This window comes from Astyanax mexicanus, chromosome 18 (genome assembly GCF_023375975.1).
Source record: "Astyanax mexicanus isolate ESR-SI-001 chromosome 18, AstMex3_surface, whole genome shotgun sequence".
In the NCBI taxonomy this organism is placed as follows: domain Eukaryota; kingdom Metazoa; phylum Chordata; class Actinopteri; order Characiformes; family Acestrorhamphidae; genus Astyanax; species Astyanax mexicanus.
Genome location: NC_064425.1, coordinates 14,467,043 through 14,481,702, shown reverse-complemented (window position 1 = coordinate 14,481,702; position 14,660 = coordinate 14,467,043). Strand labels below are relative to the sequence as shown.

The window sequence follows — 14,660 nt, the reverse complement described above, 5'->3', positions numbered from 1 at the left end:
CATTCATGGGCTCCCTATCTCCGTATAAGGGCATTTTTTTCCTGCCGTGTCCCAATTCTCCAGCTGGGGCAGCGGTAGTGTATTGGATCGCAACCCTGACTACACAATTCCGATCCAGCGTGAAGAACGGTGTGTTTATTTACTTATTTTTTTCCTTTCTTCTTGGGTTTACCTGCTTTGAGATAAACTGTTCTGCAATTGGGTTCAACAACCCTCTGGGCTGGAGAGCTACTAGTTGCACTGTAGCACTCCATCCTATTACACTACATTTACACTACATACCAAAATATTGTTGTTGTTTTTTTGTGGCCCGCCATGTTATGCCTTGGAAAATATCTGGCTCGTGTCCAAACTTAATTGCCGACCCCTGTCTTAGAACATGGCTTGAAAATGAATGGCAACACATGTTTAAATTGTAAGGTGTTTTCTTGTGAGGTTGTGAGGTTGTGGGGTTGTGACGTTGAACACTGGTCAGTGTGCTCATAGCAAGACGCCTGATAGTAGGCATTGTATAGGCATTTATCATTCCTCGATCCACATTGTCACGTCTGTACCAGGAATATGTAATAGAAGGCATTACTACATTACATCTGGCTAAAATTGACATCTGTATAAAATGACAATTTACTTTGGCAGAAATCACATTCACACCTTCACATTTGCCTGGTTAAAGGCAATTGTACTTTAGATTGGGAAAAAATGTAAATGTTCCTAGATGTATGTACAGCATCTGAAATAGTTTAAATATAGCTATGAGTGAAACGATTATTCAGTAATATATAGAACTCACTTTGCTGTGTATGCTGTGTAGATCTTGTCCCACTTTCTACAGATGCTCTGTAGGTGTATATCAGCATCCACATCAACAGATACGCACATGAATAATACCAGACATCCGCTTACAATTCCCACATGAACACATCTCTAATTTTATTCCTCCCAGGCATCGTCCTTGAAACACCTTATATCTTCAGTCCACAGTTCATTTGTAATGTAAATATGTATTCAGGAGGACTAAATTAAGCCCAGTCTTATTGTAGGGATAGTCTATTTTTATTAAATAAACTGGATAGAATGGATTAATACTACTAGACCTGCTATGTTCACATACATATTTGCAAATGGCCTTTAACCCACTGCAAACCAACTAAAGGAATGTCTTAACGACAGTACGACAGTGACTCAGAAGCCTTTTCTAAGTGAAAAGAGATATAGAGAACATATTTTGCTGTGTATGCTGTATAGATTTTGTCCCTGTTTCTATATTTTGTACTGGTGTATGTCATAAACTGTTGAATCTGTGTCATTTCTGTCCCCAGGAAATGACTTGTATAAATGTGCACACAAAATAATTTCTTTTTCAATAGACTGCATTACCCATAATCCCACTCCCTCTTACACCACGGTCACATGCCCCTCTTCAGCCAACCATGGACAGCTCCCATGCTATTTGTCACCTGACTTTTAATCCCCTGCAGCTGTGACTCCTTAGTGATTCCTTTCACATGTGCTTGATTTTCTGTGTGTGTATATAAGGCCTGTTTGTTTCACTTGCTCCTTGTGAGGAATTGCTGAAACTAAGTGGTTATTTCTGTGTTAGTCTTTTTTGTTTTGGATCTTTCTTCTGTTTTTGGATTAACCCTTTGGATTTGCCCTTTTGCTGTGATTACAACATTTTTTCTTGTTTGATATTTTGACCTTTTGCCTGTTTTTTGACCTAGTCTCTGGTTGATCCCTACGTGCTTGTATTTGCTGTGTGTGTTTTTGACCTGGCCTGGCTTTTTGACCACTCTTTTGGATTACGCTTCAAATATTAAACCTTTTTTGCTGGTTTTATATTTGCAAGCATCTGGTTTGTCCTGAGAACATGACAAATCACTTTAAAATACATTTTATTATTAAGCACTTGTACATTGACCTAATTGCAAAATTAATATATGTAATTAAAAACATTACCTGTTTTTGTTGCTTGTCCCCACTCTCAATGTATGATAATACATTTGATCATTTTCAGGTTTGGGTCTTTTTGATAAGATAAAAATAGCATCTTTTTAAAAAAAAAAAAAAAAGTACATGCATATATATAGTGATTTTGTCATACATATCAATTATTTGAACATGCAGTCAACCATTTCTTTAAAATAAACACTTTCCTGAGAGAAAATCAAAGGAATTAGTGCACTTGCTTTTAAAGCTGCCTGAGTTTGACCTGCACATGTTTTGAATAGGTAAATATATGCGTAACTAGATTCAGAGCTGAAAAATAATAATAATAATAATAATAATAATTTATAAAAGTTACAACAAGCATTTAATGCCTCCTGACCCAATATCCACAAAGAGCTTTCACATGAATAGATCTCTAGTTTTATTCCTACCAGACACCTTAAATAGAAAGATTTTCAGTCTTCAGTTCATTTGTAAAGTAAATATGTATTCAGCAGGACTAAATTAGGCCCAATCTTTTTGTAGGGATAGTCTTTTTTTTATTAAATAAACTGGATAAAATAGATTAACATTACTAGGCCTGCTATGTTCACATACAGATTTGCTAATAACCTCTAACACACTGCAAAACAACTAAAGGAATGTCTGAACAACAGTACAACTGTGTTAACAGCCTTTTATAAGTGAAACAACCTTTTCTTCAGTAAAATTTAGAACACATTTTGCTGTGAATGCTGTGTAGACCTTTTACCAGTTTCTATTTTTTTTATACCAGTGTATTCTGCCATCAGCTTCAATAGACATGAACTGTACATGAAAAGTTGTATTTTATGCCTTTTATGAATTTCCTCAGGAAAACATTATCTCTAATTTTATTCCACTCAGGCTTTGTGCTTGAAACACCTTAGATGGAAATGTCTTCAGTCTTCTATTAATTTGTAAAGTAAATATGTATTCAGGAGGACTAAATTAAGCCCAGTCTTATTGTAGTAATAGTCTGTTTTATTAAATAAACTGGATATAATGGATTAATATTATTAAACTTGCTATGTTCACATACAGGTACTTACTTTACATACAGGTAAAGGAAATAATTTCCACAAGAACACATGATCTCTAATTTTATTCCATCCAGGCGTTGTTCTTAAAACACCTTAGATAGAAATATCTTCATATGTCTTCAGTTCATTTGTAAAGTAAATATGTGTTCAGGAGGACTAAATTAAGCCCAATCTCATTGTAGAGATAGTCTATGTTTTATTTAATAAACTGGTTAAAATAGATTAATATTACCAGGCCTGTTCTGTTTAAAGAGAGATTTGCTATTGACCTCTAACCCACTGCAAAACCGACTAAAGGAAAGAATTTCCACAGGAACACATGATCTCTAATTTCATTCCACCCAGGCGTTGTCCTTGAAACACCTTAAATAGAAATAAATTTTGTCTTTAGTTCATCTGTAAAGTAAATCTCTTTTCAGCAGGACTAAATTAAGCCCAGACTTATTGTAGTAATAGTCTGTTTTATTAAATAAACTGGATAAAATGTATTCATTTTATTAGACCTGCTATGTTCACATACAGATTTGCTAATGACCTCTAACCCACTGCAAAACCAACTAAAGGAAAGAATTTCCACAGGAACCCATGATCTCTAATTTTATTCCACCCAGGCGTTGTTCTTTAAACACCTTAGATAGAAATATCTTCATATGTCTTTTGTTCATTTGTAAAGTAAATATGTATTCAGCAGGACTAAATTAAGCCCAGTCTTATTGTCGGGGTAGTCCATGTTTCATTACATGAACTGGATAAAATGGATTCATATTACCAGGCCTGCTGTGTTTGAAGACAGATTTGCTATTAACCTATAACCCACTGCAAAACCGACTAAAGGAATGTCTGAACGACGGTACGATAGTGTGTCAACACTAGAGCTGCTGTGTCCCTTTGGTGAGGCAGGGAAAACTCACTCACTCACTCACACTAATCAATAGGCGGCTTTATTGCTTTGTCACTAGCTTGATTGTCAGGCGGGGAATGTGTGTACGTGTGTGTACGTGTGTGTGTGTGTTACATTAACGTGACTGCCTCTTAAGCACAAGCACGTTGTATTTTTTTTGTTTTTTTTATATGGGGCCATGCCAGCGAGGTAGTAAACAGCCCCGCGCTTATCAGGGTCCTTAGAGAGACACAGGAAATTGAGTTTGTCCAGTGTAATGGTGGGCCGAGTCACGGCGAGAGACAGACGGACTGCTTCCCTCCTATTAGCAACGATGTGTTATTCATGAGGGCAAATTTAGTGTGAACTATGCTTCATTGATATTCAGCAGACTGACTTTACACTGTCTGTCTGGGGACTGGAGCCATTCTATTTTATGCCTTTATTTAGTTATTTTCCTCTTGGTGACTGCGAGCCATGAAAAGGCACAGTGGCCGCGGGGTCGGCGGGGGCAAACGTCAGGCCCAGTCGCAGCCTGTTTAATCATTCTCTGCGTAACGAGCTCTCAGCTGCATCCTTCATACAGGGACAGATAAGGGGACAGGTGGTGAGAAGAAGAGAAGAAAAGAAAGAGACAGAGACAGACAGCAAGAAATAGAGAGAAAGAGATGAGAGGGTGAGAATGTAAAGATCTCAATAAAACCTCGGTTTTTCCTCAGCAACAGTAGAAAGGCATTTTCTCAAGCGTTCAGATATTGGGATTATTGGCACTGAAGGGCTTTGGGGGTGTTATGGAGGGAATATGGACTTGCTCCAAACCGCCTCAATAATTCACTCCGATGATAGAGTCTCATTCTGTGCGCAAACACAAGGATAATACACCTCCACACTTTCCATTTTTATTTCCAGACGGCCCACTGCCCTCCTGTCCCCTCTCGCTCCTTTATCATTATTAGCCGTTATCAGCCGGTTGCCCCGCGCATCTCTTCTACGCCATTAAAAATATCTCCCCGCCCTATCTCTCACCATCCTGGAGAAGCAGAGGGGTGTAAATTGCAGTGCGAGGGTCCCAGCAAGCTCGCAGCGGGCTGCGATCAGGGAGGTGACAGGTGTGAAGCAGCAGGTCTCTGGAGGTACTTTTCCCCTGCAGGGCGGAGCACGGAGATAGAAACTCTGTCACTCAAACGCTGGGCCAATGCAAACTTCAGTGGGAGGCTTTTTTTCCCCCTTAGCCAAAGCTGCTAAGCTGCCGTTAAAGCGATGTTTTCATCCAAAACATAATCTACTGCACTGCTGAACATATATTCCTTCACAGCTCTAAAGTTCCTTCACATAGGGCTCCTTTAGATCTGGACTGGAGCTACGAAGCTAACGTGGCTAGCTACTGACTAAAGAGCCTACTCAGAGTGTTTACTTCATGCCTAAATCATCACACACTTGCCTCAGACTGATTGCTGTGTTGTTATATAAAGTTATTTCAACACTTAACAGACTCGCTTATGGGGTTTCTGGCATTACTGCAGCACTGAAAACTCATGTCTTCACAGGTCTGAAGTGAAGTTTCAGGTCTGAAGTGATTCTTTAGATCTGATTAGCAGTTTGTTAATTTGTTCATACTTATAGATCATCACACACCTCGCATGCCTCAGACTCAGTGCTAAGTTACATGTTGTTACTTATCTTAGGTTTCTGGTTAATGCCTTATGAAGTTAATGCAGCTAAATATTTACTGTATTTTTCGCACTTTATGGTGCACCTAAAAAACTCTAATTTTCCCAAAACTCATCAGTGTTCCTTATAGTCCAGTGCACCTTATGTGTAAATTTTGGCAGTCAGGTATTAGGGAGCAGCAAAGCCACTCCACTGAAGTACAGCATTATAAAGGAGTTTTAGTGAAGTTTCTAATGCAGTATTAGCATTAGCCGCTAACCACAGCGCTAGCTTTTTTTTGCCATTGAGAGGTGAGTATATCAGAGTGTAGCTGGCATTTATTTAGAAAATAGACATTCATTGATAGTGTGCCTTATAATACACTTAGAATTCGTAAAACGCAGTGTAAATGCTCTGTTAGATTTGTGCATAGCTTATATAACACACATTTGCCTCAGTGTTGTTATCTCAGGACTTAACACACTTGCTTATGGCCTCTTTAAAAAAGTGCATATTCAGATCTAGACTGGAGCTATGAAACTAATATAGCTAACTTCTGATTAGCCTGTGTTAAATTCATGCCTAAATCATAACACACTTGCCTCAGACCCAGTGCGGTGTTGTTATCTCGAAACTTTACTTGCTTTTAGCATTCTGACACACTGTTATCTAAATGAATGGGTAGAAGAAGTAGCTGGCATAAAAGCAGCAGTACCCATGTTGAAGCCTTAAGCTTTAAAACTGTACTTGTGTCATTTTTTTTTGGAGACAGCAGTTTGTCATAGAGTGTCAGAAACTCAATTTTTCAAACTATGTTTGAAATTACTTTAAGGACCCATTCCCTGTATGTGCTTGCATTTTAATTTGTTCAGTTTTTTTGTTTGTGTTAAATAAAGTCCAATTCATTTTAGGGTGAATTTAGAGCACTATTTGGTCCAGTTAAAAAAGACTCTGGTTCGTTTGTACCCTTGGTTGTACCCCTGTGGTTCAGTTGAGCAGGTGTGAAAACAGTAATCGCACTCGGGTGTGGATCAAATCAAGCGGTTTGCCTGTGGTGTGAACGTGATCTGGTCTTGATCTGACCCATCTATTAAATATACTCCTTTTATTTGAACTAAACTGCTGATAAGGTGCAGTTTAATATGATATATTAGCCATATAGCGCTAATTACCACAGCTATGACACGGTCTCTGCTCCATGCTGTTTACACACACGGTCTGTGCTAAGACTTCTATGCCCATGGAAAACTGTGTACACTTGGATTCCAGCCCAACCATTGTTTTCTTTAAATTTCACACTTATATAATAAACAGCAACAACAAATAACACAGACAATAGGAGGCCAGTGAAGCTTAAAATAGTCCCTGGCACTGTGGATAAGCAGAGGATCAGTGAGACAAAGACTGGAAACGTGTCGGACATGATTAGCGAATGGCGAGAGATGGCGACTCTTTTTTATCTGAGCTGGAGATTTTCTCTTGGTCAGATCTGATCTACAAGTGGGAAACGAACGCCGAAATCTATTAAAGGCGCCCGCGCAACAAAAATAAATGCAGAGCAGAGATGCTGAGCAAAGAGGGAGCTTATTGTGCCCAGAACAGGTACAAAAGCTGAGTCGGATGGACAGAACGCACACGTTGAGATCTATTAATAGAAATACAATCTAGAAAACTGTGGAGCGCAGCAGAGATAGGGGAGTGCGTGAGGCGGCTAATGCGATGCGAGGGGGTATTTGCAAACAAATGTCGGGAGGATGAGGGAAATTGAACGGGGCTCAACTGTTCCGCCAGCCATAACTGAACTGTTTGCCATGTCTTTTTCTGTTTATTGGCCTTATTTCCCCTACAGCTTAACTCCACATGAGTAATCTGCCATGTATTTTTCTCATTCGCTCAAAGAGCCCGTGTCATGCCTCCGTTCAGACAGCAAAATGAAAGCGTGATGTGCTCATGTGTGTGCAGGAGGGAGAGATCGAATAAGACATGGTACAAAATAGAAAAAAAAAATACAGAACATAAAATCAATTTCAGGTGCATTTAACCAAGCTTGCTGTAGAGAGAAAAAAAAATACGGAAGTGTTGTTCCCTCTAGCTTTCACTCAAATCAGTACACACTGATGTCTAGGTGCACTTCCTTTATGACTCTATAACGCCTGTACTCTCTTTGCTCACTTTATCATTTTGCGCCTGCCTGTTGGGATTTGTGTGGGAGCCGGCGTTTGTATTGTGGCCTGATTGAGTGTGCAGATAGTGGTGGTCTCCCAATAAAGGGAGGTGTGTTAGATGTGTTAGATGCTGCCCTGCACAGTGGGATCGATCCCACTGCTCCCTTGGCAGAATAAAGACGAGCCAACTCTTTCTGATCTGCAGCCCTTTTCCTACTTATCTGACATTTGGATAGAAGTCATTACATTACCTATTTATAGAGGCCTCGGAGGAGTTCTTGCTTCGGTACTGTGTTTACTAGTCAAAACAGCCTTCACTCACTATCTAACCCCAAGGAGAGCCTGTTTTGTTTTGGCTGTTGGGGTGGTGAGCCTCGGAATGGCAGACAGGAAGGACACATTTCATTGTGCGGCGGCATCGGGACAAACAGGATTACACGGCCACTCTGGGAGTAAGGCTCCTGCACAGGTGATGCGCGCTGCTTGAGGACTGTCATCAGACGCCCAGGGAATTATCACTAAAGGTCAACACAGTCAGCATCTGAATGTCAAAGCTTAGCCACATTTGGGAGGGAAAAATATTCCAATAAATATCTGCTTGTCTCCTGCAAGCGTGTAATTCCCTGCCTCAGAATTTTTAATGCAGAGACCTGAAGGATTATAGCGATGTTAAGAGGCAGCGGGAGCAAATCGATTTTGTGTGAATGACAGGGACGGTGTTTTGAATAATATTTTTTTTTTTCGAGGGAAAAAAGACGGGAGGAGAGGAGAGACACTTCCATTGGCGCCTAAATGGGATTCATAAAGTGTAAAATTTTCTCCCACTTCTCCATTCTCTTCAGATGAACTCTTGGATAAGTCACACAGAATGGCTTCAAGGAAGCATGGCAAAGAAGCAGCTGGGAAATAGTGCGCCTTTAAGGCTTGGCATAAGTTTAAAACTGCACATCTACAGACTACAGAGTTTCAGATATCTTTGTTTAGCTTTAATAAGAGACACACAGCCTGATAGATACACGCAGCAGCAGCCGTTCCAAATAAACGATTATGAAATATCACATATCTTCCTTGCTTTATGGGCTTGCGGCATTTTAATAACTGCTTGCCAATGTTATTTCATCCGTTGGAAATTCTCTGGCTGATGGATGAGAATTTTAGATGGCTCGCTCCAATCCATATTTGTCACTGTGACGCTACACCAAGCTACACCAAAGTGCTGCTACTGTGTATACACACACACACAGTTAACAAGCAGCTAAAGCTTGAGGCACAAATCATTGTAACTGTATCATAATTTGTATCTATCAACAGGTTGTGTGGCCTATTTGAGCTATTCATCATCATTTAGCTTCCCAGAATTAATATCCTACCCTGGGCCGCCGGTACGCCACCCTTGCTGTGTACTATCTATCTCTGTCCAGTTTCATGCTGTTTACTGCTACTCTGGCTTGACCTCTGTCTACATCCTTTGATTTCTTGACTCTGGACTGGTTAATACTGTCATTCTTTGTCATTTTATCCATTTAAATCTTTCTCCACCAGTTTGTTTTATTTTGTATCTTTTGTTTATGGTAAATGAACAGTACATTAACAGATGGTACACGATACGTTATGGTACGTGAACTTGGAAGATTCCAAGATTTTGATACATACAGTATGTTACAACAGATCCTCTTGCTCACAAATTCAAACTGTTGAAGCTAAAAAACGAAGCGAATACTAGGCGACTTTCCAACAACTCTGCAGCATCACTGACTCTCTCCTTTTCTGTTCTCTCTCTTTTTCTATCTCTCTCTCTCTCTGTTTCTGTTTCCAGGCTGTGGGCTTGAGTTCCTGCTGGTGCTCTGTGGCTTGGAGCTGTCCTGGTCCTGCCCGCGCCACTGCATATGCTACTCGGCCCCTAGCACCGTCAGCTGCCAGGCCCACAACTTCTTGTCAGTACCCGAGGGCATTCCTCCACACAGCGAGCGCATCTTCCTCCAGAACAACAAGATCCACCGGCTACTGCGGGGTCACTTCAGTCCCACGACGGTCACACTGTGGATCTACTCCAATAACATCACGTACATAGAGCCCTCCACATTTCAAGGCTTCACGCTGCTGGAGGAGCTTGATCTGGGGGACAACCGCCATCTGCGCTCCCTCTCCCCAGAGACCTTTCACGGGCTTGGACGACTCCATGCCCTCCACCTGTACCGCTGTGGCCTGAGTGCACTGCCTAATAACATTTTCCAGGGCCTTCGCAATCTGCAGTACCTGTATCTGCAAGTAAGTCTCGAACCGAACTTATTAACATCTTATTGTGTCCTATTGTACAAATTATTTGCAAATAAACCTTCTACCACAGTCTAAAAATTACTGCCTCTATGTCTCTACAGGATAACCATTTGGAGTACCTGCAGGATGACATCTTTATGGACCTGCACAACCTGAGTCATCTGTTTCTTCATGGGAACCGCCTGTGGAGTCTGCACCAGAACACCTTCAGAGGACTGCGGGCTCTGGACCGCCTGCTGCTGCACCACAACCAGCTACAGTGGGTGGACCGCTTGGCCTTCCATGACCTAAAGCGCCTCACCACCCTTTATCTGTTCAACAACTCCCTGACCGAACTGGCTGGAGATTGCCTGGCCATGCTGGGTGCACTGGAGTACCTGCGTCTCAACGATAACCCCTGGGAATGTGATTGCAAGGCCTTGTCTTTGTGGGACTGGCTCAAGAGGTTCAGAGGTTCCACGTCATCAGTTGGCTGCGTGGCCCCAACTGAGTTGGCAGGAAAGGACCTGAAGCAGCTGAAGAAAGAGGACTTCCCCAATTGCTCTGGATCTGAGTCCCTCCACCAGAGCAAGACCAAGACGTGGGCTGGAACGGATAAAGTCTCTTTGAAGCAAGAGCCCCAACCTGCCCAGCCTCCGCAAACACATCCAAACCAGCCACACCTTACTGAACAATTCCCCTCGTCACCTTCACCTCTGCCTCAGCCACCCCCTGCTATTAACGGGGAACAGGCGGGACCGGAAGGTTTTCCGGAAGCAGTGACTCCTCAGAGACCCGGTCGCTCCCGGAACTGTACCCGCCCGAGGAACAGGGGTGGCAAGGGGAAAGGGCCCAATGAGGTGCACACCTCGAAGGAGATGGCAGACAAGGAGTATTCCTCACCTGATTTCACTGGGAAATATGACCACACTTCCCCCGATAGTTCAACCACACGGAGAAAGCACAAATGTACCCCCCGGACCACTGTACGCCCCCCAAGCGGGGTCCAACAAGCCACCAACAGGGGGATCACCCAGAGGTCCCTTGTCTCTCTCTACAGTATTGCGGGACTTCTTGTGCTGCTAAGCACTGGATTCATCTTGCGCTGAACTTAACAACGATGCATTATAGCTCTACAAAAACAATGCAGTCCTCAGATCCACTCTAGCTCCAGCCGTGCAAGGCCTCTTTACGTGTGTTTCTGTGTGTACGCGAGAGTGTGTGGGAATGGGAATCACTCTGTGTGTGTCTGACTATGTCTGTAAAATACTGTGTCAGGAGCTTTGCCATTTAGACTCTGAAATAGATAAACACGGTCGAACATCATACTTCTAAAGACTCACAAATTGGGGCGAGCCGAAGGGTGGAAGATTTCAAAGACGTGACAGAGAGAAGAATTAGGGCAAACTTAACATGCTTGCACTGCCACTGTTGCCATGCCATTTTTGGATTTACTTTTAACGTGTCTAATAGCTGCATTTTTGTAAGAGTTCACTGAAATGGCATGTTAGGAGTTAGGATGTGTAACTTGGATCCAGGGTTTGAGATGGTTACTGCATTGTTGCAGAGTACCAATTATATATACTCATCTTCATAGAAATAGTTGCAAAATAGGTGCTACACAGAAGTAATGCAATCAGGTTATAAATAAAAAAAATGATTGATATGGGAAACTTTTGGACATATTTGTTGAGCTAAAAATAACAGAAGTAGTGTGTAACACATGTGTAACGCATCATGCCAGACATCTCTGCATAAGGTAGAGGTTCCTAAGGGTGTCCTGCCATAATCCATTCCATGAAGCTTACTTCCATACTTATACAGTTGCTGCAGATATTGCGGATGTTGCAGATATTTTAATTTTCAATCAAGTACAATCTGGTGATGCATGTGGCCAAAGCATAGAATCAAGGCGTAGTCTTGAGAGGCAAACTCTTGAGGTGGCAGCAGTTTGCAGATGAGCACTGTCTTGTTAAAATAGTGCACCAACCAGTAGTGCATTCAGAAAAGTGTTGAGCTGTCAAAGTGCCTGTGATGAAGACCAAAAGTGATCTGGCACTGTACGAAATTACACACCACACCATCATGAATTATGATGACATCAAAGCTTCTGGATGCGTGAGCTGTGACAAACCATAGATCTAAAGCCTCCACACACACTGATTCGTTGGTCGTCTTCACCAAGAGCAAGGGATTCATCACTGAAGATGATAACCCTTCTGCAACTATGGATGCAACTATTTTTTTGATGATGAGTGTAATGAAAAATGTTTTATTAATATGGTGCTTATGCATCTTATTGGAATATTAATATCACTTTTCTATCTAAGCGGCCATATATTTTGAAGAATATTGAGGAATAAAACAAAGTGTTCTTTGTTCGTATATCCACTCCATGATCATGTTCATTTTTTAAGTGCATCCTTGTATTTTTTTTATCCATTCTCTTTTATTTTTTGCATTTCCAAGCAAACATTTCTTTCCATACATACTGCCTAAATCTGAATGTAATTCTACAATGAATCACCACATCATCTTACAATACAAAAAGTATCAATCAAATTTGATGATCTGTATTTACGCTTCATGTATTATTTTTTTTAGCTATGTGTGGTATGTATTCTTTTTTTTTTATTAAATGGCTTACAGTCTTGCATAGTTATGTTTTCTGCTTGTTGTTTATGTTTTGTTACTTCTAAACTTTGGTGAGATCGTTCTAGTCAGGAAATATACAGACCAGGGTCAAAATAATGCCATATATAATCCAAGACCCCTATTTCATTCATGTGTAATTCCCCATTTTCAAAGTACATGTGATCTTAAGAGATGATCAATCAAATAATCAAGAAAATAAAACAGAGTTTAAGAAAGTAATTTATTTTTAATGATATAAATATATCACTTTTTTTTAAGGGTTGCCAAATATCTCTTGTGGAAGAGTAGCTGCCATCGAAACCACCCCAGATATGAAAGATTATAAGTATGATATGCTGTTATTATCGATCACAAAGGAGAACTTTGTTAGGCTAGCGACTCGTTTTTTTTTTTTTTTTTTTTTCAACATTTTACAAAGAAACTGTTGAAGACAGTGCACTCAAACTGACTAGCCTAGTCTATAAAAGCACACTGGTTACCTTACCTCAGTCAAATTGTTGCCTAAATTCCATACTTTTATGATATAGATGTTTTATACACAGTATGTCTTCATATACCCACTTTTTTATTTCTACATTTCATGTAGTCATTGATCGCTCACTCTTATTACGTCTGGATTAGTTTGTGACAGTACAATACAAATCCTATTGATAATGAGCTGCTATTATTGTTTAATGAAGTTTATGTAAGTGTGTATGTAAGTGTGTGAGTGTGTGTGTGTGTGTGTGTGAGTACGTGTGTATCGAGAGGTATGGAAAGGTATGGAAATCTACACAGTTGTGTGTGTTTCACGTCTCGTGTGTTTGTTTTATTCGGCTGAGCTGGAAACTGGAGATGACCTGCTAACGGTGGGGCACAGAAACAGGAAGTGCCCCAAAGGGACCCGGGTCAAATTGGGGTGAACTCCATTTTTGTTAACAGCCCTCTGTCTGAACCCTCCATCGAGAAAAAAAAAAAACACAACACAACACGGACACCCTCCTCTCTTAGCAGGCTGTGAAAACCACTGTTCAATAATAATAACCAGAGGAGATAAGAAAAAGGGGACGAAAAAGAAGAAAAAAAAAACGATGTTCCTTCAACTATCTTGTCGTGATGAAGCTTAACAGCGATTTTCAATTCACCGTGGCCAAAAAAATGACCTTTCGGAGCCATAGGACTGCTTGTTCCACACTTAAAGACTGCTGTTTTCCAAAACGAAGCAAACTGGGGTCCAGGAGAAAAGACAATCACGTCTGGTTTTTCGGACAGAGGGCACACTTCAGGGGGGAGCGCCGGCTCGTCAGCTGCAGATGCTGGAGAACTTCTGGAGAGTCTGGAGAATTGTGCCTCCTTTATCGAGATTTGAGATGGTCTTTGTACAAAAAAAAAGGAAATAAATAAATTGAACTGTGAACTGAAATATCAGCAGTGGATGGACATGCGAGGGAGATATTAATTCATCGGTACCATGACGATTTAAAAAAAAAAAAAAAAAGTTAATGAATGAACGAATGACGACATTTCTGATGACAACAGGGTTTATGACTTCTCAAGCAGAGAAGCACCTTTTTGCAGATTTTTCTTTTTGATTTTGTTTTTTTTTTCCTTTTCCGATTTTTTTTTGTTTGTTTTTTTTCGTACATGCTTTAGGCACCATTTTCAAAGAAAACTGCACAATCCAGTCCCCTTTACCCATTTCTCCTCCTCCTCCTCCTCCTCCACCGTGCCCTCTGTTCTCCTGCGTCTCGCCAACCCAGTTCTTCTTTGATGGTTTGACAAGTTGTTCTCAGACGACTATACGACGACAACAACAACGAAAAAATGTTTATAAAGATATTAAAATCTATATCTTCTTATGTTACACGCATTTGGAAGCTTTATTTTTCTTGCTCTCTCTCTCTTTCTTTCTCTTTTACAAGTGTTTTCTCACAGCATGGAGTGGGGGGGTGACGGGTGAAGTGGAAAGTGGAAGAGCAAATGTTTCAACCTCTCTCCCCCCTTTCTCTATTTCTCTCTTTCCAGCTTCTTAATTTGGAATAAGAATCCACTCCGTCAGCAAGTTTC

The 14,660-nt window shown here is 40.9% G+C and overlaps 1 protein-coding gene across 1 annotated transcript in view; it reads left to right on the top strand.

The window, feature by feature from the left end:
• The window catches only part of rtn4rl1b (reticulon 4 receptor-like 1b), a 305,761-nt gene extending 291,302 nt beyond the window's left edge, over positions 1–14,459 (top strand). The window contains exons 2-3 of the mRNA XM_007245894.4: positions 9,520–9,971; positions 10,082–14,459. Coding sequence (XP_007245956.2) covers positions 9,520–9,971; positions 10,082–11,068 — 1,439 coding nt within the window. The 3' untranslated portion in view covers positions 11,069–14,459. The remainder of the gene's footprint in view (positions 1–9,519; positions 9,972–10,081) is intronic.
• The last annotated feature ends 201 nt before the right edge of the window (positions 14,460–14,660 follow it).